The sequence below is a fragment of the Lissotriton vulgaris genome, chromosome 6 (genome assembly GCF_964263255.1).
Source record: "Lissotriton vulgaris chromosome 6, aLisVul1.2, whole genome shotgun sequence".
Lineage (NCBI taxonomy): Eukaryota > Metazoa > Chordata > Amphibia > Caudata > Salamandridae > Lissotriton > Lissotriton vulgaris.
In genome coordinates, this window is record NC_141694.1 from 8265146 (window position 1) to 8291938 (window position 26793).

Here is a 26793-nt window from a genome sequence, read left to right on the forward strand (position 1 = left end):
ACAGACAACGGGCAGCAGTGCCCTGTGTGAACCGGTGCAGGCCCGCTGCACTCAACATTTCAAAGTTCTAATAAACAGCCTCTGCCTTTCCAAAACACATGGAGTGGGCAGGGGAAAGCGAAAGGCGTAGGCTGTGTACTGGAACCTTCTCCCTCCTTCTTCCCTAGGTCAGACTCACTTGAGCATTGGAAGGAGGTGGAATGCTGCTCAGCTCGCGGGTCTCCCTGACTTGACTGAACTGCAAAAAGCAGTCCAGCCAAGCCGGGGAGAACCAGGAGCTGGCTTTAGCCCCTTTTCACAACTCTTGCTGTGAATGTTCAAACGCTGCCAGTCGTGGCCGTGTGGGTGGCTATTAGCTGTTGAACATTTACAGCAACAGCTGTGAACAAAGGCCTTCCAGAGCCCGAGGGGATTTGAACCCCCTCGGACTCGGCAGCACCTTTGTTTTTAGTAATTAGAACATTCTAACCTCTCAGGGCACAATGTTCTAATAGCTTTATAGCCCATAGCAGCTGGACTATACCGGCCATTAATGGCCCGCTCCGTTGTTAAAGACCCTCTCCTTCGGCACGGACCTTTAATGCTGGAGCTGGCCTTTAAGGGCATGTATAGCCTTCTACAGCGAGCTGTAAAGCTGAATTAGAACTGTGGAATGTTGGGAGCTCCATTGAAGGCCATGTCTTGTAGTGACAAGAACAATATCTCTGGATACGATCAGGTTCCAAGTAGCTGTTTATTAGAGCGCCCACACAACAGGCAACATCTCTAGCTGAATTGAATCTTCAGCCTGGCTCAAACCATAATAGAAACAACCAATAGAAACGCTTGGAATGTTCTACTTTAGAATTCCAAGCTTCCGGGAACTTGCAATACTAAACAACTAAGTCTGCATTACTACACAATGGAGTAGCTCCGGTCTTATAATGGCTGATAAAAGCCTGGAGCTCCCACATTCAAATGTGTGTTTTTCTGTTTCTCCTTTTTCAATTTGGAATATTCTACCCTTAGTGGATGGAATGTTTTAATAGCTTTATAGCCCTTTTGCCTTCAGGGGCTGTAACAGCTAATATAGCCCTCAGCAGCAGACTATAAGGCTATAGTAAATGGGAGAGGAGATGTACACGAGTGCAGTCCCAAACAGTCACCACAAAAATACATTAGCAATACAACCTAGTGGAAAGTACCTCTTTTTGACATGGTCACTCGCACTTTTTGTCTGATAGTCGATGCAATTTTGACTGGAAGTGCACTGGGTTCCTGCTAACCAGGTTCCTAAATAACAGATCTCTTAAACTAAAATGTGCAGTTGTTTTTTTACACAATTGGCAATACCTGTAGAATTCCATGTAAGTTCCTAGTAAATGGTACCCCTGGGGCCTTGGGCCAGGAGGCTAAAGAGGGTCCCTAAGGGCTGCAGCATATATTATACCATTCTAAGGGACCCCCTCACCAAGCTCATGCATATTACCATTGCAGACTTGGTGCAGAAAAAGTGAAAACACAAAATGGCATACAGCTTGTGTACCATGCCAGCAGACACTGAATGCAGTATAGGTAAGTCACCCCTACAGCTGGACTTGAAGCCCTACGGCAGGGTGCACTACACAACATGTTTGGACATTTCTGCATGAGCAGATGTGTCCCTGTGCTGGTCAGTTCAATAGCTGCCAGTAGAAGTAATCTTGGAAGCTATTTTAAGCACATGTGCTGGGCACTGGTGAAAACGAGTTCCACAGCTACATGATGGCTTCACGGAGACCAGAGATGTTTGGTTGCAAACATCTTGTATAAATAAACCCACACTGTTTCCAGTGATGGATTTATTAATACATGCACCCAGAAGGCACCTTGAAGGTGCCCCCTGAAAACTTGGTAACCACTAGTGTGCTAGCTAAGTTGTCCTGACCCGCCTGCCACCAGAGAAGAGTTTCTGACTCCCAACAGTGAGGGTTTAATCTCTCAGGAGGTGGGGAACAAAGCCTGTTCGGTAAAGGGTGTTTAAACCCCCTCCAACAGGATGACCTGTAAATTATTTTTCCAAATCAGGGGGCTTCAAAGAGCCTGCCGCCTTTGTAATGCACATCTCCCTCAGAGGGATGCCACCACCCCTGACAAGGGCCCCTTCGGCTCCTGGACAGGTGGTAAAATAAGTAGTCAGAGAGGCGTGTTCATTCTCAGGCTAATTCCACCCCTAAGGTGTGGGCTACCTGATGTCGATACGAAATGTAAGTCTGCCATAGTTTTGATGGCAGAATTAGGAACTCCGAGACAGGGTTGTGCCCACTTCCCACAGGAAGTGGTCATATAGGGGGCAGAGTGACCCCAAGGGTAAGTAGCCCGTTGTCTAGTACTAGACACTCCCCAAACGCTCCTAAATTTAGTATTTAAGGGAGCCCCTAAGACAAGTACAGATCCACCTCCAACCACTTGCACTCCTTCTTCGTCCTTCTCCACACTGAGCCACACCTCAGTGCTGCAGCGGTCTTTCTTGATGCTACTAAAGCCCTTGATTCATTGAAGTGACCTTCTAACGGGTCTCCTGCTCCTACAACTAATATTAACATTTCTAGCATTTCATCCCTAACTGCAGCTTCATCCTTAAGTTTTCTAACGCAGACTTCTCAAATCACCCTGAACTCACACCCTGCATTCTTTTCCATCCACCTCTAAACCTGCGTGCCCTCAGCCATTTGCTTTCATTCTAAAATGCTTATTCTCCGTTCAAATATCTCACTTTCAGCCCTCCCATTTCAACTTCTCCAGAAACCCTATCGACCACCTTCCATCATCTTGTCTCCATTCAGCCCTACCCCCTATTCCGCACCTCAACTCAGTAGAGTTTATGCCTAAATCTTTGTTCATCCCTTCTGGCTTTCTTCCCGTTATGCTTACCACCCCACTATCTCAACTTTGCCTCCAATCCTGTGAAATCACTTCTCATAGACACTTCTAGCCACAGATTCCTCACCTTTAGAATAATCCGAGGCGCCAGACTGGATCACATAGGTGGTGACATCGGACTCCATAATGCCCCCGTATGTACTAGAGTGCTCGCCTCGAGTTACGCTATTGGGGTACGTGAGAGATGCTCCGCCAGCGGGCTAAAGATTGGTGGCACTCCTGCTTTTGCTTGCAACGCTCCACATGTGCTTGGAAGGACGTAGGGCTCCATGCACTGCAGATTCGCTTGAGGACACCGTGTACTGTCAGAGTCTCCTGGGAGCTTATGCCAATGCTCGCCCGCCCCTAAGATAGTCGGTCTCCTTTGAAGGTGTTTCTTGCTGCTTCCCCGACGCCTGGTGGCATGGGAGACTCGTAGGCGATGGCTGCCCTCTTTGAGTTTGCTAAAGAGAAAGGTCAACCATGTGAGGTGACATGTTGGCGTTGCCCACGCGCTTGCGAGGGCGGGAGAGGGCGAGCGCTTGCGAGGGCGGGAGAGGGCGAGCGCTTGCGAGGGCGGGAGAGGGCGAGCGCTTGCGAGGGCGGGAGAGGGCGAGCGCTTGCGAGGGCAGGCGCTTGAGGGAGAGGGCAAGCGGGAGAGGGCGAGCGGGAGAGGGCGAGCGCTTGCGAGGGCAGGAGAGGGGGAGCGCTTGCGAGAGTAGGAGAGGGGGGGCGCTTGCGAGAGCAGGAGAGGGGGAGCGCTTGCGGGAGCAGGAGAGGGGGAGCGCTTGCGGGAGAGGGGGAGCGCTTGCGGGAGAGGGGGAGCGCTTGCGGGAGAGGGCGAGCGCTTGCGAGAGGGCGAGCGCTTGCGAGAGGGCGAGCGCTTGCGAGAGGGCGAGCGGGTGAGGGCGAGCGCTTGCTGAGAGGGGGTGAGCGCTTGCGGGAGAGTGCACGATCACTTGAGAGTGCGCGAACAAATGAGATTCTGATGCCCTTAAATAATGTGAAAAGATGCTGTTTTTATTTTTTAATTTAGTTAAATAAGGTTATTTATGCATTGTGACACGAGTGGATACATTTCATTTATTTTGTTTGGTGAAAGTTTGAACCAAGCGAATGGCTTGTTTGTGAAGTATTTTGACCTCCCTTACTGTACCTTTCACCACAGTCCTTGAAATGTCAAACTTCAATGTCTGCAGCATGACCACATGAGTGTATATTAATGGGACTTGTGGATGGGTGTGTGCGGTCATGCGTGTCTGTATGTAAAATTGTGTTCTTCCTCTATTCTGGATGTTTACCTGCACCAGTGTCTGGATCGGTCACTGTCGTAGGACCTTCAAAATGTATTCAAGTCCTCAAAGTTCGAGTATATTTATATCTGAAGGTACAAGATGCCTTTGTAGATTGTGTTCAGAAATTGATCTCCGGAAGTAAAATCTTATGTGCAGGCTGCATTTGATTTGTGTTGCTAGCGTTGTAGTTTCATGAGGTGAGTTTTTTTTATGTTGCCAGTATTATTCAATGTCTCCTCTTCTGTCTTTAGCTGGCCTATTGTGTTGTACAGTTCTTGGAGAAGGACAGCGGCCTGACCGAGCCGGTGAGTACATGCTTGAACCCATCACTGGGAGACAACTGGTTTGAGAGCTGTCCATCTGTCTGAACTCTGTGGTATGGGCTACTGTTAGCACCTGTGGCTTCAGCAGGGTGCGGGGTCTGTAATCATGAAGTGGAAAGTTATGCGCACACCTGATAATGGCCTCTGTGCAAAAAAGATAACATTGATGTAATGACTAGGCAATGAATGTCTGTCTGCAGAAGGTGTTAGAGCAAGAAACGTAAAGCCCTTTAGCGCAGCGCCACAAATCCCTTTGGCCCTGGATTGCATCGGTTCGATTCTTGTGAGGATTTACCTGTTGCACAGCTGTGTAAATACGTTATCCTATAAGGGCAGCTCCTTTGATAGTTAGAAGCTCCGAATAATCTGTGATCCTTAAGCACTTCTGTATTTTAAATGCATTTTATATTTTTTATGTACGAAAATTCATTTTCGAAAACTAAGCAATTGTTAATTTAAAACTATCAGTACATGAAATAAGAGTGACTAGAACAAAACATTCACAAATAGTTTTAAAGGAAAAAAGGGACGGTATAGCTGCAGGGGTGTGGAATTTAATAAAATATCTACTTGTCCATGGGACAAGTTGCTTCATAAATCTACTTGTCCTGTAATAAACTCCAGTTGTCTCTTTTGTGCAATGTAATGCGCTGTCAAATTATGACCGCAATCTCATTATATAAGCGCGCTGAAATAGCCTCTCTGATTATGCCAGGGCTTCTTCCACAGTAGGGGTTGAATATTAGCAATTCCCATATGTTGCCAAATTTCTGCAGATCTACATACTGGGGCTGAAGGTAATGGTAAGCAGCAGTTTCAGGGTTGGAATGCCATTTTGAGTCTGTGCAAACCTACTAACCTGCATGTTTTAGGGGTTTTTACCAACTAGTTTTTTCCATACTGAGAAAGGTTGGATATTTACTCCTGACAATGGAAGACATAAAACTTCTTCCAGGCTTGGGAAAAAAGTGGCTGGAGGGAATGTGAACTTGTAAACACTCAGATTTTTCCCATGAGCAAATGTACACCTGCATATTTGCTCGTGCTAAAATGCAGTTCACAAATATTTTCTAGGAGTACTATTTGTAGGCCTACTTCTGTAAATTCTTGGGAATTCATGAAAGTTGTATATCTGCATTTAATCCAAGAACATGGATGCACTTTATTTAATAATTGGGCCCCTAATTAGATCTGGTGGTAACAAAGACCTTTTGAATTTCTTAAAATGTTCTCTCTCTCTTTCTATCTGCTACCTTCACTGGCAGTGACCGCATTCTGTTCTTTCACGAGGTGCATATGGACAGTCGTTTTGTTCAGTTCCATGAACTACTGTGCAATGTGTGCTTCTCGAGACCAATTTTTTTTTTTGCTTTTGATAATATTTGTTATAATGGTGAGGGGCCCGGCAGGTTCCACACTAATAAGGTTTTACAAAAACCATCCCACAACAAGTCACACATTGACAAAACCAAAAGGCTGACCAACAATTTCAGACCTACAGGTTTTACCAATGCTTTTTTATATTTGTTTTCCATAATCTTATTAAAACTGGTTACACTCATTTTCCATGATGAATATTTTTGGGAAATACTGGCATACATCAGCACATTTTATTAAATGATGCTGCAAAGAAATGGTACCTAAATATTTTCAGTAGTTTAAGGAAATGTTTTTGCATTTTTTATGTGAACATTTTATTTTGAAAGCATCAATCTTGCTTTCAGGCTTCTGCAAATATTTGCATCTAATCAGATTTGCATCTTATCAGAGAGCATTCTGGGAACAGTATACATAGCCTCATATTGTTAAACATTGAAAACATGTATACACGTTTCTATACTGGAACCACTGTCAGTAGTGCAGTCAGAGCTTACAGCATATACTTAGAGCGCTCACCCTAATAATAAAGGCTTTGCATTAATGAACCATAAATACAAGTTTGAACAGCACTAGCACATGGACACAAATATTACTTTAACTGCAGGCAATGCCTTTCCTGATCCATAATGTGGTAATGTAAACTGGCAGTCAAAGGGTTTGTGCTGCAGGGGGTTGAGCCTACTTGTCCCAAGGACAAAATACACATGAAAACTTGTTGCCCTTGACTCTTTTTATTTTATTTATTTGCTGTTTTATAACGCGCTCCATTACTCCAGAGTATCCTGGCGCGAAAAAGGAAAACAAGCAAGTGGCCATCTAAAGGAAAAATAACACTAATAGGCTGTTCTAAAAAGATGAGTTTTTTAGTGCTCTTTTTTAGACTCTAAACAATATGTCCCGGGCGTCGGGCTATAGGAATTCCACATCCCTGTTAGCTAGACGGCACACCGCCTTTTAGAGGATGAAACTGGCACTGCTCCGCTATGGGAGCACACACAGCGGCAGTATCCCATCTTATGGCAATAAACTGTTTTTCCTCCTTCCTGTGAACAGTTTTTTGGGGCACTGACCTTGAACTTTCTGCCTGTGGTTACAATCCTTTTTATTCAACGTCCTTTAATGCCTGGAGTGATTTTAAGCCTATTCTCAGTTTTATTTTTATTGTTCTTGTTTCACAAATTGGCATTTTGTTTTGGTACGTTCCCCGGGCAGGAAGGTGTATAAGGACCCACATGACCTCGGCACGGTCTGCCTTTCCTATTCTCGTCACTCAAAAGAATAACCACCAGCTTCAAAGTCTCAACGGGGCCCTGAAGCACCGAGACAATATCAAGCTTCATCGGAGCATCCTCTCAAGAAATGGCAGTGCTCCTGGTCTGCGCTGAACGCAGCCAATGCTGTGGTGTTCGCAGAATAGGGCAGGTTTACCTTCAGCACTCCGTTCAACATCAGAAGCCGCCCCTTGAGCTCAAGGGACTCCTCCGCATTGACTCAATATTTCAAGCTCTTCACTTTCTTTTGCAGAGTGGATTAGAAAACTCTGTGCTCGAAGGCTTCTATCTCCGAACCAGAGTAATTTAGAGCGTACATTTTAAACAAAGCTTGAGACCGCGACAGGCATCACCCAGACCTAAAGCCAGCAGCTCCTTGGTGACAGCTATTTCCGAGCCTACACCAGCTGCTAGTCCAGAGGTTACACTGATGGCAGCATGTGATGCAGCACCCAGTGTGATGGACGTCTGCGCTGTGCAGCCCTCAACTAATGTTACTGGACAAAGTTCCTAGACTCCCTGTGCGATGGATGCCTGCACTACACAACCCTCCCTCGAGGGCACTGGACACAGCGCCTAGACTCCCTGTGCGATGGACGCCTGCACTACACAACCCTCCCTTGAGGGCACTGGACACAGCGCCTAGACTCCCTGTGCGATGGACGCCTGCACTACACAACCCTCCCTCGAGGGCACTGGACACAGCGCCTAGACTCCCTGTGCGATGGACGCCTGCACTACACAACCCTCCCTTGAGGGCACTGGACACAGCGCCTAGACTCCCTGTGCGATGGACGCCTGCACTACACAACCCTCCCTTGAGGGCACTGGACACAGCGCCTAGACTCCCTGTGCGATGGATGCCTGCACTACACAACCCTCCCTTGAGGGCAGTGGACACAGCGCCTAGACTCCCTGACTGATGGATGCCTGCACTACACAACCCTCCCTTGAGGGCACTGGACACAGCGCCTAGACTCCTTGACTGATGGATGCCTGTGCTACACAACCCTCCCTTGAGGGCACTGGACACAGCGCCTAGACTCCCTGACTGATGGACGCCTGCGCTACACAACCCTCCCTTGAGGGCACTGAACACAGCGCCTAGACTCCTTGACTGATGGATGCCTGTGCTACACAACCCTCCCTTGAGGGCACTGGACACAGCGCCTAGACTCCCTGACTGATGGATGCCTGCACTACACAACCCTCCCTTGAGGGCACTGGACACAGCGCCTAGACTCCCTGTGCGATGGATGCCTGCACTACACAACCCTTCCTTGAGGGCACTGGACACAGCGCCTAGACTCCCTGACTGATGGACGCCTGCACTACACAACCCTCCCTTGAGGGCACTGGACACAGCGCCTAGACTCCCTGACTGATGGACGCCTGCACTACACAACCCTCCCTTGAGGGCACTGGACACAGCGCCTAGACTCCCTGACTGATGGACGCCTGCACTACACAACCCTCCCTTGAGGGCACTGGACACAGCGCCTAGACTCCCTGACTGATGGACGCCTGCACTACACAACCCTCCCTTGAGGGCACTGGACACAGCGCCTAGACTCCCTGTGCGATGGACGCCTGCACTACACAACCCTCCCTTGAGGGCACTGGACACAGCGCCTAGACTCCCTGTGCGATGGACGCCTGCACTACACAACCCTCCCTTGAGGGCACTGGACACAGCGCCTAGACTCCCTGACTGATGGATGCCTGCACTACACAACCCTCCCTTGAGGGCACTGGACACAGCGCCTAGACTCCCTGACTGATGGATGCCTGCCCTACACAACCCTCCCTTGAGGGCACTGGACACAGCGCCTAGACTCCCTGACTGATGGATGCCTGCCCTACACAACCCTCCCTTGAGGGCACTGGACACAGCGCCTAGACTCCCTGTGCGATGGACGCCTGCCCTACACAACCCTCCCTTGAGGGCACTGGACACAGCGCCTAGACTCCTTGAGCGACGGATGCCTGCGCTACACAACCCTCCCTTGAGGGCACTGGACACAGCGCCTAGACTCCTTGAGCGACGGATGCCTGCACTACACAACCCTCCCTTAAGGGCACTGGACACAGCGCCTAGACTCCCTGACTGATGGATGCCTGCGCTACACAACCCTCCCTTGAGGGCACTGGACACAGCGCCTAGACTCCCTGTGCGATGGATGCCTGCACTACACAACCCTCCCTTGAGGGCACTGGACACAGCGCCTAGACTCCCTGACTGATGGATGCCTGCCCTACACAACCCTCCCTTGAGGGCACTGGACACAGCGCCTAGACTCCCTGTGCGATGGACGCCTGCGCTGCGCAACCCTCCCTTGAGGGCACTGGACACAGCGCCTAGACTCCCTGTGCGATGGACGCCTGCACTACACAACCCTCCCTTGAGGGCACTGGACACAGCGCCTAGACTCCCTGACTGATGGATGCCTGCACTACACAACCCTCCCTTGAGGGCACTGGACACAGCGCCTAGACTCCCTGACTGATGGATGCCTGCCCTACACAACCCTCCCTTGAGGGCACTGGACACAGCGCCTAGACTCCCTGTGCGATGGACGCCTGCCCTACACAACCCTCCCTTGAGGGCACTGGACACAGCGCCTAGACTCCTTGAGCGACGGATGCCTGCGCTACACAACCCTCCCTTGAGGGCACTGGACACAGCGCCTAGACTCCTTGAGCGACGGATGCCTGCACTACACAACCCTCCCTTGAGGGCACTGGACACAGCGCCTAGACTCCCTGACTGATGGATGCCTGCCCTACTCAACCCTCCCTTGAGGGCACTGGACACAGCGCCTAGACTCCCTGTGCGATGGACGCCTGCGCTGCGCAACCCTCCCTTGAGGGCACTGGACACAGCGCCTAGACTCCCTGTGCGATGGACGCCTGCACTACACAACCCTCCCTTGAGGGCACTGGACACAGCGCCTAGACTCCCTGACTGATGGATGCCTGCACTACACAACCCTCCCTTGAGGGCACTGGACACAGCGCCTAGACTCCCTGACTGATGGATGCCTGCCCTACACAACCCTCCCTTGAGGGCACTGGACACAGCGCCTAGACTCCCTGTGCGATGGACGCCTGCCCTACACAACCCTCCCTTGAGGGCACTGGACACAGCGCCTAGACTCCTTGAGCGACGGATGCCTGCGCTACACAACCCTCCCTTGAGGGCACTGGACACAGCGCCTAGACTCCTTGAGCGACGGATGCCTGCACTACACAACCCTCCCTTAAGGGCACTGGACACAGCGCCTAGACTCCCTGACTGATGGATGCCTGCGCTACACAACCCTCCCTTGAGGGCACTGGACACAGCGCCTAGACTCCCTGTGCGATGGATGCCTGCACTACACAACCCTCCCTTGAGGGCACTGGACACAGCGCCTAGACTCCTTGAGCAACGGATGCCTGCCCTACACAACCCTCCCTTGAAGGCACTGGACACAGCGCCTAGACTCCCTGTGCGATGGATGCCTGCACTACACAACCCTCCCTTGAGGGCACTGGACACAGCGCCTAGACTCCCTGACTGATGGATGCCTGCCCTACACAACCCTCCCTTGAGGGCACTGGACACAGCGCCTAGACTCCTTGAGCAACGGATGCCTGCCCTACACAACCCTCCCTTGAGGGCACTGGACACAGCGCCTAGACTCCTTGAGCAACGGATGCCTGCGCTACACAACCCTCCCTTGAGGGCACTGGACACAGCGCCTAGACTCCCTGTGCGATGGATGCCTGCACTACACAACCCTCCCTTGAGGGCACTGGACACAGCGCCTAGACTCCCTGTGCGATGGATGCCTGCCCTACACAACCCTCCCTTGAGGGCACTGGACACAGCGCCTAGACTCCCTGTGCGATGGACGCCTGCGCTACACAACCCTCCCTTGAGGGCACTGGACACAGCGCCTAGACTCCCTGTGCGATGGACGCCTGCGCTGCGCAACCCTCCCTTGAGGGCACTGGACACAGCGCCTAGACTCCCTGTGCGATGGACGCCTGCGCTGCGCAACCCTCCCTTGAGGGCACTGGACACAGCGCCTAGACTCCCTGACTGATGGATGCCTGCACTACACAACCCTCCCTTGAGGGCACTGGACACAGCGCCTAGACTCCCTGTGCGATGGACGCCTGCGCTACACAACCCTCCCTTGAGGGCACTGGACACAGCGCCTAGACTCCCTGACTGATGGATGCCTGCACTACACAACCCTCCCTTGAGGGCACTGGACACAGCGCCTAGACTCCCTGTGCGATGGATGCCTGCCCTACACAACCCTCCCTTGAGGGCACTGGACACAGCGCCTAGACTCCCTGTGCGATGGACGCCTGCGCTACACAACCCTCCCTTGAGGGCACTGGACACAGCGCCTAGACTCCCTGTGCGATGGACGCCTGCGCTGCGCAACCCTCCCTTGAGGGCACTGGACACAGCGCCTAGACTCCCTGTGCGATGGACGCCTGCGCTGCGCAACCCTCCCTTGAGGGCACTGGACACAGCGCCTAGACTCCCTGACTGATGGATGCCTGCACTACACAACCCTCCCTTGAGGGCACTGGACACAGCGCCTAGACTCCCTGACTGATGGATGCCTGCCCTACACAACCCTCCCTTGAGGGCACTGGACACAGCGCCTAGACTCCCTGTGCGATGGACGCCTGCACTACACAACCCTCCCTTGAGGGCAGTGGACTCAGCGCCTAGACTCCCTGTGCGATGGACGCCTGCACTACACAACCCTCCCTTGAGGGCACTGGACACAGCGCCTAGACTCCCTGTGCGATGGACGCCTGCGCTACACAACCCTCCCTTGAGGGCACTGGACACAGCGCCTAGACTCCCTGTGCGATGGATGCCTGCACTACACAACCCTCCCTTGAGGGCACTGGACACAGCGCCTAGACTCCTTGAGCAACGGATGCCTGCCCTACACAACCCTCCCTTGAAGGCACTGGACACAGCGCCTAGACTCCCTGTGCGATGGATGCCTGCACTACACAACCCTCCCTTGAGGGCACTGGACACAGCGCCTAGACTCCCTGACTGATGGATGCCTGCCCTACACAACCCTCCCTTGAGGGCACTGGACACAGCGCCTAGACTCCTTGAGCAACGGATGCCTGCCCTACACAACCCTCCCTTGAGGGCACTGGACACAGCGCCTAGACTCCCTGTGCGATGGATGCCTGCACTACACAACCCTCCCTTGAGGGCACTGGACACAGCGCCTAGACTCCTTGAGCAACGGATGCCTGCGCTACACAACCCTCCCTTGAGGGCACTGGACACAGCGCCTAGACTCCCTGTGCGATGGACGCCTGCGCTGCGCAACCCTCCCTTGAGGGCACTGGACACAGCGCCTAGACTCCCTGTGCGATGGATGCCTGCGCTACACAACCCTCCCTTGAGGGCACTGGACACAGCGCCTAGACTCCCTGACTGATGGATGCCTGCACTACACAACCCTCCCTTGAGGGCACTGGACACAGCGCCTAGACTCCCTGACTGATGGATGCCTGCCCTACACAACCCTCCCTTGAGGGCACTGGACACAGCGCCTAGACTCCCTGTGCGATGGACGCCTGCACTACACAACCCTCCCTTGAGGGCACTGGACACAGCGCCTAGACTCCCTGTGCGATGGACGCCTGCGCTGCGCAACCCCTCCCTTGAGGGCACTGGACACAGCGCCTAGACTCCCTGACTGATGGACGCCTGCACTACACAACCCTCCCTTGAGGGCACTGGACACAGCGCCTAGACTCCCTGACTGATGGACGCCTGCCCTACACAACCCTCCCTTGAGGGCACTGGACACAGCGCCTAGACTCCCTGTGCGATGGACGCCTGCACTACACAACCCTCCCTTGAGGGCACTGGACACAGCGCCTAGACTCCCTGTGCGATGGGCGCCTGCCCTACACAACCCTCCCTTGAGGGCACTGGACACAGCGCCTAGACTCCTTGAGCGACGGATGCCTGCGCTACACAACCCTCCCTTGAGGGCACTGGACACAGCGCCTAGACTCCCTGTGCGATGGACGCCTGCGCTGCGCAACCCCTCCCTTGAGGGCACTGGACACAGCGCCTAGACTCCCTGACTGATGGACGCCTGCACTACACAACCCTCCCTTGAGGGCACTGGACACAGCGCCTAGACTCCCTGACTGATGGACGCCTGCACTACACAACCCTCCCTTGAGGGCACTGGACACAGCGCCTAGACTCCCTGTGCGATGGACGCCTGCGCTACACAACCCTCCCTTGAGGGCACTGGACACAGCGCCTAGACTCCCTGTGCGATGGACGCCTGCGCTACACAACCCTCCCTTGAGGGCACTGGACACAGCGCCTAGACTCCCTGACTGATGGATGCCTGCGCTACGCAACCCTCCCTTGAGGGCACTGGACACAGCGCCTAGACTCCCTGTGCGATGGATGCCTGCGCTGCGCAACCCTCCCTTGAGGGCACTGGACACAGCGCCTAGACTCCCTGTGCGATGGATGCCTGCACTACACAACCCTCCCTTGAGGGCACTGGACACAGCGCCTAGACTCCCTGACTGATGGATGCCTGCACTACACAACCCTCCCTTGAGGGCACTGGACACAGCGCCTAGACTCCCTGACTGATGGATGCCTGCACTACACAACCCTCCCTTGAGGGCACTGGACACAGCGCCTAGACTCCCTGACTGATGGACGCCTGCGCTACACAACCCTCCCTTGAGGGCACTGAACACAGCGCCTAGACTCCTTGACTGATGGATGCCTGTGCTACACAACCCTCCCTTGAGGGCACTGGACACAGCGCCTAGACTCCCTGTACGATGGACGCCTGCGCTGCGCAACCCTCCCTTGAGGGCACTGGACACAGCGCCTAGACTCCCTGTGCGATGGACGCCTGCGCTACACAACCCTCCCTTAAGGGCACTGGACACAGCGCCTAGACTCCCTGACTGATGGACGCCTGCGCTACACAACCCTCCCTTAAGGGCACTGGACACAGCGCCTAGACTCCCTGACTGATGGATGCCTGCCCTACACAACCCTCCCTTGAGGGCACTGGACACAGCGCCTAGACTCCCTGACTGATGGATGCCTGCCCTACACAACCCTCCCTTGAGGGCACTGGACACAGCGCCTAGACTCCTTGACTGATGGATGCCTGTGCTACACAACACTCCCTTGAGGGCACTGGACACAGCGCCGAGACTGTCTGACTGATGGATGCCTGCACTACACAACCCTCCCTTGAGGGCACTGAACACAGCGCCTAGACTCCTTGACTGATGGATGCCTGCGCTACACAACCCTCCCTTGAGGGCACTGGACACAGCGCCTAGACTCCCTATGCGATGGACGCCTGCGCTGCGCAACCCTCCCTTGAGGGCACTGGACACAGCGCCTAGACTCCCTGTACGATGGACGCCTGCGCTACACAACCCTCCCTTAAGGGCACTGGACACAGCGCCTAGACTCCCTGACTGATGGACGCCTGCGCTACACAACCCTCCCTTAAGGGCACTGGACACAGCGCCTAGACTCCCTGACTGATGGATGCCTGCGCTACACAACACTCCCTTGAGGGCACTGGACACAGCGCCGAGACTGTCTGACTGATGGATGCCTGCCCTACACAACCCTCCCTTGAGGGCACTGAACACAGCGCCTAGACTCCTTGACTGATGGATGCCTGCGCTACACAACCCTCCCTTGAGGGCACTGGACACAGCGCCTAGACTCCCTGTGCGATGGACGCCTGCGCTGCGCAACCCTCCCTTGAGGGCACTGGGCACAGTGCCTAGACTCCCTGTGCGATGGACGCCTGCGCTGCGCAACCCTCCCTTGAGGGCACTGGACACAGCGCCTAGACTCCTTGAGCAACGGATGCCTGCGCTACACAACCCTCCCTTGAGGGCACTGGACACAGCGCCTAGACTCCCTGACTGATGGATGCCTGCACTACACAACCCTCCCTTGAGGGCACTGGACACAGCGCCTAGACTCCCTGACTGATGGACGCCTGCGCTACACAACCCTCCCTTGAGGGCACTGAACACAGCGCCTAGACTCCTTGACTGATGGATGCCTGTGCTACACAACCCTCCCTTGAGGGCACTGGACACAGCGCCTAGACTCCCTGACTGATGGACGCCTGCACTACACAACCCTCCCTTGAGGGCACTGGACACAGCGCCTAGACTCCCTGACTGATGGATGCCTGCGCTACACAACCCTCCCTTGAGGGCACTGGACACAGCGCCTAGACTCCCTGACTGATGGATGCCTGCACTACACAACCCTCCCTTGAAGGCACTGGACACAGCGCCTAGACTCCCTGTGCGATGGACGCCTGCGCTACACAACCCTCCCTTGAGGGCACTGGACACAGCGCCTAGACTCCCTGTGCGATGGACGCCTGCGCTACGCAACCCTCCCTTGAGGGCACTGGACACAGCGCCTAGACTCCCTGTGCGATGGATGCCTGCGCTGCGCAACCCTCCCTTGAGGGCACTGGACACAGCGCCTAGACTCCCTGTGCGATGGATGCCTGCGCTACACAACCCTCCCTTGAGGGCACTGGACACAGCGCCTAGACTCCCTGACTGATGGATGCCTGCACTACACAACCCTCCTTTGAGGGCACTGGACACAGCGCCTAGACTCCCTGACTGATGGATGCCTGCGCTACGCAACCCTCCCTTGAGGGCACTGGACACAGCGCCTAGACTCCCTGTGCGATGGACGCCTGCACTACACAACCCTCCCTTGAGGGCACTGGACACAGCGCCTAGACTCCCTGACTGATGGATGCCTGCCCTACACAACCCTCCCTTGAGGGCACTGGACACAGCGCCTAGACTCCCTGTGCGATGGACGCCTGCGCTACACAACCCTCCCTTGAGGGCACTGAACACAGCGCCTAGACTCCCTGACTGATGGATGCCTGCCCTACACAACCCTCCCTTGAGGGCACTGGACACAGCGCCTAGACTCCCTGACTGATGGACGCCTGCGCTACACAACCCTCCCTTGAGCTCACTGGGAACCTGACCTCCAAGAGTTTCCCTTAAACTGTGTCCGGAAGCATAAATCTACCTACGGGGATAAACACACAGTGGGTCTCTTGAAGAACATATTCTGTATTTTTAAACCGCACACTAGTAGACGATGATCAGTACTGAATACTATCCAGTAAGACTCCATAAGAGCACAAAGCCCCAACACAGGCAGCTCTGCCTTGCAGATTGCATGTGGGATATGAGACAGCCAAGGCCTGGTACTGCGATAGAGCACAGACATCCTTCGTTCTCTAGACAAGAGACCATGACCATGACGGCCGCTTCTGCCTTGATGTTATACCCATGAGAGGCCTGCTCGCACCAACACAGTAATCCCAAACCATAACACAGTGGTCCCATTGGGGTGGGATAAGACCTGGGGTTGTGGTATGAGTGGGATATCGGAAAGTGGCCCCCACCTCGGCCAGGTACCTACGGAGCATGCTCACTGTAGAGGGGACTCTTGGCTAGGGGAATGGGGTGGGGTAAGAGGTGGGGTTGTGGTATGAGTGGGATATCAGAGGGTGATCCCAGCCTTAGCCAGGTACCGCAGCACATGCTCACTGCAGAGGGGACTCTTGGCTAGATGGCTACCTCCTACAACAGACCATGACAGAAAGGGGCTGTCCTCACTGTCTCTTGCTTGGCCTCCATTTTGTTCCCTCAGTGGAGAGGGATTTTCTGCCCTAAAATGAGACTGGTCCAAACCACAGACAAGCCTCAGCTAAATCCAGACACCCATTTCTTCATATGAAATGCATACAAGCGCATCTCACAGCCGTGTCTTTCATCGTCCATTGTCGAACCCTAATTTACAGCTAGAGCTCCTCTCCACACACCCTCAGGTTAAACCAACAAACCTGTTTGAGACATGTGTGCTGTAGATACACATGATTTGCATACTCCTGCCATCTAGTGTTTGGACCAGATGTTTGCAAGTTGTTTTTCTTCAAAGAAGTCTTTCCAGTCACGAGGTAAGGTGACTCCTCCTTTTGGTGATAGTGTGCATGGGTGTCGACTCCATTGTTAGATTGTTCCGTTTCTAAACCGTTCTTCGAGTTCCCCCTCGGTGCTCAATCCACTCTACCCTTGACAGTATTGTTTTCTAACGCTTTTCCCTGTTCTCTATCTTCAGTCGGTCGGAAGTATCGGCGGTGGCCCCCAGGCCTCGCCTTGTTAGCCCATGCTTCCACCGGGTGGAGAGAACTCCATTCCGATTCTGCCCTCAGTGCTGCGCCAAGTACCCTCGCGCCGACCTTCATCAAGTTTGTAACTTGTGCCTATCACCGAAGCACAAGGAGGAAGACTACCACGCCTGTAAGTCGTTTGGTCGAAAAACTCTACGTGATTGTCGGGCTCGACGATGTGAAATGCAACACCAAAGAATTCAACACACTCCGGACATCTTCGGCGAAGATTCCAAGCTCGAAGAGGTCGAAGCATCGGCTGTAGAAGAAGAGGCTATCTCCATCCCAGAGTCGGATTCTAAACTTGATCGACTTGTATTACAAAGATATGCCTCCTGGACAGGGTGCCGTGCGTACCGAAGAACCCTTGCCCCCCAAAACTGTTTCCAAAAAACATAAGGCCTCTGCCTTCTGGCCAAGGCCGGCACCAAGACCATGTTTACGACTCCCCACCTTCTGGCTTGGCACCAAAACAAATAGTCAAGCCTTCTGGCTCGGGACCAAGTTGGGTAAAATCATCTTTGGATCCAAAACCTTCCCATTAGAAGGACAGATCATGTTTGGAGCCGAAACACTCCGCTCCAAAAGAATAACATGCTTCCGCGCCTAAACCACCTGCTCTCGAAAGCAAAACTAATCTGGTGTTGAAATCAGAAGAGAGCCTCTCCGATCCTCCCGAACCAATTTTAGACATTCTCAAGGCTAAATTGGATCCTAAACAGCAAGAAAATGTATATCCATCCTGATACAGGACATATTTCTACCAAAACACCAGTCAAACGCAAACTTCCTTCAGAGGACCTTGCAGACAAAATCCCTCTGAAGAGGAAAAAGCACATGGTTACCAGCCCTGCTTATCCTGCCCCGCAATCCCCTCCACCATCTTCTCCACATTTGCCAATTCAAGATCCCTTACTCAAAACACCTCCAGGATCTCCACATACTCAGCCAGAAGGGGAGGATGATAAAGAAGACACTCATTTGCCCGCAGACCGATGGAATGATCACACCATTGACCCACCACGTGATACTGACCCAGGCCTTTACCCTGTGAAGCCATCACCACCGGACGATAATGTGGCTTATCAAGAATTTATTGCTAGAGCAGCAGAATATCATTGGGTGGCATTACATAAAGAGTTCTTAGAAGAAGACTTTTTTATTTGAAACACTTGGGTCCACACACAGGTCAAGTCACACACTCCCTGTGCTAAAGGGCACGATGAGGCATGCAGATGGCATCTTCAAAGACCCGGTGCGAGCATGTGTTTTAACTCCCAGAGTCGATGAAAAATATAAACACTCACCATCAGATCCTGTATTTATCAAAGGATGATTACCCCTCGACTCCCTAATCGTGCCCAATGCTTGCAAAAGAGCTTATTCGCAAACCTCTGGGGATGCACCTCCCCCAGACATGGCATCTAAGCTTTTTGATGCCCCAGGGAGATGAGTAGCTGCCCAAGCTGCTAAGCAGTGGCTCATCGTAAACTCACAGGGCCTACCAGCTAGGTACGATAGAGCATACTGGGATGAGATGGATCCCCGATGCACATAAAAGCAAGGCACAAGAGTTAGTTCAAGAGGGAAAACTCCTTTCTAACACTTCTATCAGATGTGCTTTAGATGCTGCTAACACCTCGGCTAGGGCGATCAATACCAGCATTCTCCTAAGGAGGCATGCATGGCTTAGGATTCCGGGGTTTAAACCTGAAGTTCAGCTGTCCATTTTAAACGCCCCTTTTGACAAAGAACACCTGTTTGGTCCTGACGTCGACCAGTCTTTAGAAATGAAAAAGGACACAGACTCCAGTCCCCATCTAATAGAGACTTCTTTCACCGCGCCTTTTACAGAGGAGGGTCTAAGACCACATCTTCAGGATCAGATGCTTCCTCGTATAAAGGCAACACTCGCTGTAGAGGACTTTATTGAGGAGGATATAAAGGAAGCAATTCCAAAGGTAGGGGTCGAGGTGCCACAGCACGTGACTTGCCAACATTCCCCCCGATTATTTAACACCTGCCAGGAGAAGACCTCAACTATTTCTCCCCAATTGACAATCATAACAACCGACAAATGGGTGATGAATCTCATCAGACATGGTTATTGCCTGGAGCTCACCACCAATCCTCCAAACATCCCACCTCGCATTTACAAGCTGTCGTCCGACCCCTTACAGTTACTCGAATAAGATGTGCAAACCTTTAGAAAAGGGAGCCATGGAACCAGTTCCCTTACTGTACCATTGTTCAGGGGTGTACTCTCTCTTTCTAATCCCCGAACAGAATGCCTTCTTAAGATGAATTTTACATCTGAGTGTTAAACCTGTCCATACTGTCAGAAAACTTCCATATGGTAACGTTCCAACAGGTGCTTCCACTTCTACAACAAGGTGATTTCATGTCCACACTAGACTTTAAAAAAGCATACTTTCACATTCCGGTGCATCCAGCTCATCTCAAATATTTCATGTTTGTGATCGCAGGCAAACACTATCAGGTCAAAGTACTGCCATTCGGAGTAACTACTGCTCCCAGAGTGTTCACAAAATGCCTAGCAGTAGTAACAGCTAATCTCAGAAGACAACAAATGTGCGTCTACCTATACTTAGATGACTGGGTCATTAAAGCCAGCACACACAAGAAGTTTCTAGAACACACTCAGACCACGCTACACCTTCTCTACTAATTGGGTTTCATGGTCAACATGCAAAAGTCTCACCTACATTCTACAGAGATGGTCTTATCTAGGAGCGATTCAAAACACTCAATCGGCTCTAGCCTCTCCCAGTGCAGCCAGAATTCGCATATTCAAACTGTTATTACGGTTTCAAGCCAATCAAACCTTAACCCCTTAAGTGCTGCTGACGGCCAATGGTCGTCAGCAGCGCTACCTCCCCAGTGCTGCGCACGACCATTGAACGTCCATTCAGCACTAGTTCTAATAGACAGCGCAGCACTGGGGAGAAATGTTTACACGCAGCTAAGGTGTTAACAGCCAAAACGTATGCAACAGTTAGGAATGATGGCGTCCTGCATCGCAAAAGTGCCTCATGCAGATTACATATACTTCCTCTACAGGAATGCGTAACACGTCAGTCACAGGGTCAATTAACAGATCTAGAGCCAGATGTAGGTAGACATTTACCGACCGGTAACGGCAGATTCGGCCGTTACCGACCGGTAAATGGCTATTCTAGATGTAGGTGGCCTATTTTACCGATTCGGTAAATTTACAGAATCAGTAAATTTACCGATTCGGTAAAATACCGAATCGGTATTTTTACCGATTTGGTAATTTTGAAATGTAGGTGGGACTCTTGAGTCCCACAGGCCTTACCGAATTGGTATTTTACCACCCAATCCAATTGGGTGGTAAAATACCGATTCCAGGTGTGCATGCACACCTATGGCATGTGACAGACGGACATGCCCTTAGGGCATGTCTGTGTGCCACATGTCACACATGCCTTAAATCGGGGTGCTAGAGGGTGTCAAAGTGACACCCCCTGCACCCTTGCAAAATTCGGTATTTACCGAATCGGTAAATGTTGATTTGGTAATGCCCATTGATTCCTATGGGCTTCAATGCCCATAGGAATCAATGGGCATTACCGAATCGGTCGGTAAATACTGATTCCTACAGAATCAGTAATTCAATTACCGATTTTCCCTACATCTCCCCCCTTCTATTTTACCGATTCATAAATACCGAATCGGTAAAATTCGGTGTTTATGAATCGTTAAAATATACTTACCTATTTCTGGCCCGTGTGTTGGTAGATAGTCGCACTCATCACTCTCTGTAGTGGTGGAACACACAAAATGTATCAAAATGGCGGCCTTTCATCAACCCTTTTCCACAGGTCGTGCGAACGGCAGCCTCATCTCACGGGTTGGGGGTGCCCATCTACAAAATTACACAATTCAGAGTCTCTGGGACGACGAGCACAAAGGTCTCCACATCAACTATTTGGAGCTTCGAGCAGCATTTCTAGCACTCAAAGCTTTTCAGTCTCCTCCCATACACAAGGTTGTCCTGGTCCACACAGACATGAGATCCATGTACTATATACAAAAAGGGACTGCATTTGTCTTTGTTCAAAGTCCCTGTGACTAAAGCCTTTACAGAAGGCTTAAAAAGAGTAAACCATCCCAGAGTACCTCCAGCACTGGTATGAAGTCCCAGCATTGTACTCATGGGTCCACCCTTTGAACCATTACACAATTGTCCTTTACAGTTCCTTTCATGGAAGGTTTCCTTCCTCACTGCAATCACCTTATTAAAGAGAGTTGGTGAGCTACTGGCATTAACCTTTATAGAACCCTTATTTCAGCTTCGCAAAGATAGAGTAGTTCTTCGCATCAACCCAAAATTCTTCCCTAAATAAGTTTCTGCTTTTCATCTTAACCAATTAGTTGAGTTACCTGTGTTCTTCCCTCAACCTGATTCTGTAGCAGAACGAGCTCTTCACACACTTAATGTCAGAACAGCATTACTGTATTCTATCGGGAGGACAAAAGATTTTCGTAATACAATGCAACTGTTTGTCACATTTACACCAACTCAAAAGGGCAATCCTATCTCCGAATCTGGCATTTCAAGATGGATTGTTAAGTGCATTCAAACATACTATGCAAAAGCTAAAAACTTTATCTATCCACCCTAGAGCGCATTCCACTTGCAAAATCGGGGCTTCTGCGGCCTTTTTAGGTAACATCCCCATAGCTGGCACTTGTAAAGCAGCAACATGGTCTACACCACACACATTTACCAAACACTACTGTGCGGATGTATTAGCACGACAACAGGCAAATGTAGGCCAAGCTGTGCTAAAGACACTTTTTCAGACAACTGTAGCATCTACAGGTTCGCCACCGTTTTGGGAGGGTACTCTATATAGTTATGCAAAGCATGTGTGTCTACAGCACACATGCTTCGAATGGATTGTTACCCAGTACGTATCTGTTCTTGGCATGTGGAGCTGTAGATTCCCATGGGCCCTCCCACCTCCCCGGGCACCTGTAGTTGTTGCAGTTCTCGCAGTTCTCATTATTTACACTATCTACACACGGACATCTCTTCACTACACTTACCTACTCCATTCTCACCCTCTTGCGGGAAAACAATTGAACAATTAAGTCAATGCCCTGTGCACTATCAGCGAAAGGAGGAGTCATCTCACGTCGTGACTGTAAAAGACGCGCACTATCAGCGAAAGGAGGAGTCGCCTACCTCGTGACTGGAAAAGACGACTTTGAAGAAAAAAATATTGCGAACATCCAAACCCAACACCAGATGTCAGGAGTATGCAAAGCATGTGAATCTACAGCTGTACATGCCAACAGATGCTTACTGGGTAAGTAATATAATCCTTCTCAACCATGAAGACAGTCTGTACACAACAGAGGAGAGGCCTGGATGGTCCAAAATGGACAAGGTAAAGAGTAAACCACTTTCATGAGCAAGGCATCCAATTGTTGCGGGAAAATGCCCCTTTCCATCCTGGGAAAAGACCTAGTGCGGAGGGGGACGGGCGGGGGATGCAGGGTCTCAGTTTACACGTCCTCCGTACACACACCCCTTTTTCAGTTTCAAAAGAACGCTAAACTGCATTCTAGACCTAACCGCTTAGCTTCAAGGTGTACAATATCTTTGAACACACATGATTTTGTAAAACAGTTGTGGCTAATTAACTCTGTATTTCACTCACTTTTCCTCATCCCTTGTGCTGACGCTTGTCTTTGTTTACACTTACGGGTCTTAGAGGCTCAACTGTATTTAAAACCTGCCTAGAGGACTTAGTACTTTAGAATGAAAGTGCTTAACAGCAGTTAAGCCTGGAAAGTATGTATCTGCCGTGTGTAGCGTTGTGAAATCACTAATGAATAAATGTAAGTGAGTGTAACCTGTATGGACTCCTGTGCCTGGCCTGACGGCTGCTTCCTTCCTTCCCCCGTAGGTCATAGGGGGCCTGCTAAAGTTCTGGCCAAAGACGCACAGCCCCAAGGAGGTGATGTTCCTGAACGAGCTGGAAGAGATCCTGGATGTCATCGAGCCCTCCGAGTTTGTGAAGGTCATGGAACCCCTCTTTCGGCAGCTTTCCAAGTGCGTCTCCAGCCCTCACTTCCAGGTACGTTGTCACAGCAGCGCCTGTGGGAGGGAGCGGACGTTTACATGCTTCACACAAATCTAGTACTAAAAAACAAAGGAAAGTTGTTGGTCACTAGGGATCTGGGGTGCCAGTTGAAGAAGAGAGTACAAGGATCCCTCATAACAAAATGCCATTGAAATCAAATAGTCGTTATTTTTAAGGATTAGATGATCGTGTATATTTACAGATTTTATTGCACAATAAATCACATTGTACAGTGAGGTGCAAAAGTGCCAGTGCTCGGTGCTCAGAAGAGTGACACACACAGATGATCTAGCAAAATAGTTGTTTAGCTCAAAGATTTCTTAATAGACACTCGGAGAACAAGCCTAAATACAAATTGCATTGGGTTTGCTTAATTAGTCGCCAGTGTTTCAATCGCTATTGATAACTGGACCATCATCAGGACTCCTAATATCTATGACCTCGAGAGGATGATAGCGTACCAAAATAAGCTCAAGCATCCAGGGAATGCCAAGACATTTACTGAGCCAGCTGCTGAGCGGAGAAGCGGAGTGAAACTAAATACAGCTGCAGCGACCCTCGGTGCTGGAAGGCGCAGTCACGGTGGAGCGTCCCCCAAAAGGAGAAACCAACAATGTGTGAGAGATACCTCTAAGCACTGCAGGCCGCTGCAGTTTTATTTAGTTTCACTCTGCTTCTCCTCACTTGGTGAGTTTTTCACCAATTTGCTATTGTTTCAACTGAGCCAAAACATTCTAGCGGTTCAAATCTCTCGCGCCCTTTTTGTGTCTCCTACAGGCGCTCTGATGTTGACTAATTAGGCAAACCCATTGAAATTTGTATCTAAACTTGTTCTGTGGGTTATCTATTGCAAAGGGTTTGTGATACACACCTATTTCTCTATATCACATGAATGTCAGTCTAATGAGCACAGACACGTTTGCGCAAAGAGGACTTTACCTGCTGTGCTCACTTGTGGAAAAGCTTTATTCTAGACGCGGTGTGATCCATTTACAACCCATGGGGGAGGGACCAATATACCAATATGACATACACAAGAACAAGATCCCCACTAGCCATGAAGACAGTTTAATGGCTCCAATAATAATACACTGCCCTCAGTTTTATAGACTGTCTTTTTATGTTATTACTTGCGGTGGTGTACCGAGATTTACATTGAAAAATAATGGTACACATGCTGCAGGTGTTTACATATTGATTTTAGGACAGTGTCTTATGCTTAAGGATATGGTGAGCTTTTGGGGCCTACTTGGACCGACGCTCTCGGACATTTGTGCTATGATTCCGAAGTTTCAGCCTCAGTCTTGAGTCCGCGGATAGCTCTGAGGCTTCTTGGCAAGCTAGCCTTCTTCCTCCCGCTCACCGACTATACCAGATGGTACATGCAAGCTCCGCAGTGGGATCTGAAGTCTCGGTTGGCACAGAGCCAAAGAAACCGGTTGGATGTCTGGGGACTGCAAAAGATCTGTAGTGGTGTCTGCTCGACCGCAATTCAACCAGTGGTGCTCCTTTCCCTAACTCATCCAACAGTGGATGCTGGTGAGGGACGCGTCACTACTGGGGCGGCCATGTGGTAGAGGTGGAGATCAGCAGACTGTGATCTCCGACACGGAACCATCTGCACATCCATTTGCTGGAGTTGCAGGTGATTTGGTTATGGTGAAGGTCATCCTGCCCACCGTAAGAAGGTTGTTTCGGTTTCTCACAGACGCCATGTTGTACTGCAACAAGCAGGGCACAGTGGGGTCCTGAGCTGTGTCCCAGCCGGCTGTGCACCTCTGGAAGTGGCTGAATCGTCAGAGCATTTCCCTGGTTGTACACTACCTGGCAAGATCTTTAAATGCTAGGGTACACAAACCCAGCCACCAATGTCTAGCTGATCACAAATGGCAGCTACACCCAGACGTGGTACAGGACGTCTTCCAGCAATGGGGAGAACCCTGCTGGATCTTTTCACTAGGTTCTAGAACGTGCCTTGGAGTTTCCGAGAAAGTTCTCCCTTGGAGAGTCATTTCGCCTACAGTGGTGCATGGGAACTTGGAGGCCTTGCCCGCGCTACCTCTCCAACCCACGTCCTGAAAAAGATCAGGGAAGATCGGGTGTAGGAAGCTGTCTCTTTATGTAGTATACCAAAAAGATATGCTGTGTAAAGAGTCCAGGTATTCTCTTACCAGTGGACAGAGGCCGCTCTAGCAATCCCAAAGTTGTCCAGCAGCCTTAGGCTTATCACAGAGGGGTGTTGGATATCTGCCCAATGCGCTCGCAGTCAATAAATGATACACACGACTTGAGATCCTCACCAATTTATAAAAAAAAAACACAAAGCTTTATATATATACTAGCAGCCCGTCCCGACGTTGTCCGGGTATGAATTGCGGCCAGTAGTATATTGTTTTGTAGGATTTCGTTTTGATAGCATTTCTTATCTGTGACAAGCCTGTGAAACGCTTCGATTCACAGTGCACTGCTGATGCACTTAAGAGTGCGCGTTCCGTAGTGTGTGAACTCGAGTTTCCCTACTTTATTTTTCCTTGCAATATTATATAGCGCGAACTCGACAACATGGCATGAGCACAATTTACATTACAGAAGAACACATTCATTTGAGGTAGACACGGGGAGACAAAGCGATTTGCCTGGAATCACAGGATGTTGAGCTGATGCCGAGATTCGAACGTAGCTCCCCAGCTCTGAAGTTCACAATTCTAGAACTTGTGGCGGGAGGTGTGTCTAAAAGTGTATGTCGGTGCTGGCCATCAATGAGAGAGACCTGTGCATTTATCAAATGGGTGGTGAAAAAATATGAGTATGGGCCGCCGTGCCACCAATGTACTTACCGGGGAGGGTAAACACCCATTATTCCGCAACTTTCTTTTTCGCATACCATCACTCCGCATACTTTCATTACCAAAGTACCATGACTCCGCAATGCCATTATAACGCATGGTATTACATTTAATATGCTTTTACCACGCATACATTTACAACGAATTTAGTAGTAAATACATGAATGGTAAAATCTTTTTTTTTTTAAATGTTTGGATATGGTAAGTATGGGTATAGGGGTATATATCTTGGGGTACTGAGGTATATGTTTTGGGTTGTTTGGGTATTTTAAGGGTTCAGATATAGTTTTGGGTTATGGGGTACAGGGGTAGTTTTAGGGTTTAGGGATAGGTATGGGTTTTGGGGTACAGGGGTGTTTTTAGGGTTCAGGG

General features: G+C 50.9%; 1 protein-coding gene across 3 annotated transcripts in view; it reads left to right on the forward strand.

The window, feature by feature from the left end:
* Positions 1–26793, forward strand: part of PPP2R5D (protein phosphatase 2 regulatory subunit B'delta) — a 273958-nt gene that overhangs the window by 156482 nt on the left and 90683 nt on the right. For all 3 annotated transcript variants that reach the window (XM_086925820.1, XM_086925821.1, XM_086925822.1), the window contains 2 exons: positions 4427–4480; positions 23399–23569. In XM_086925820.1, coding sequence (XP_086781946.1) covers positions 4427–4480; positions 23399–23569 — 225 coding nt within the window. The remainder of the gene's footprint in view (positions 1–4426; positions 4481–23398; positions 23570–26793) is intronic.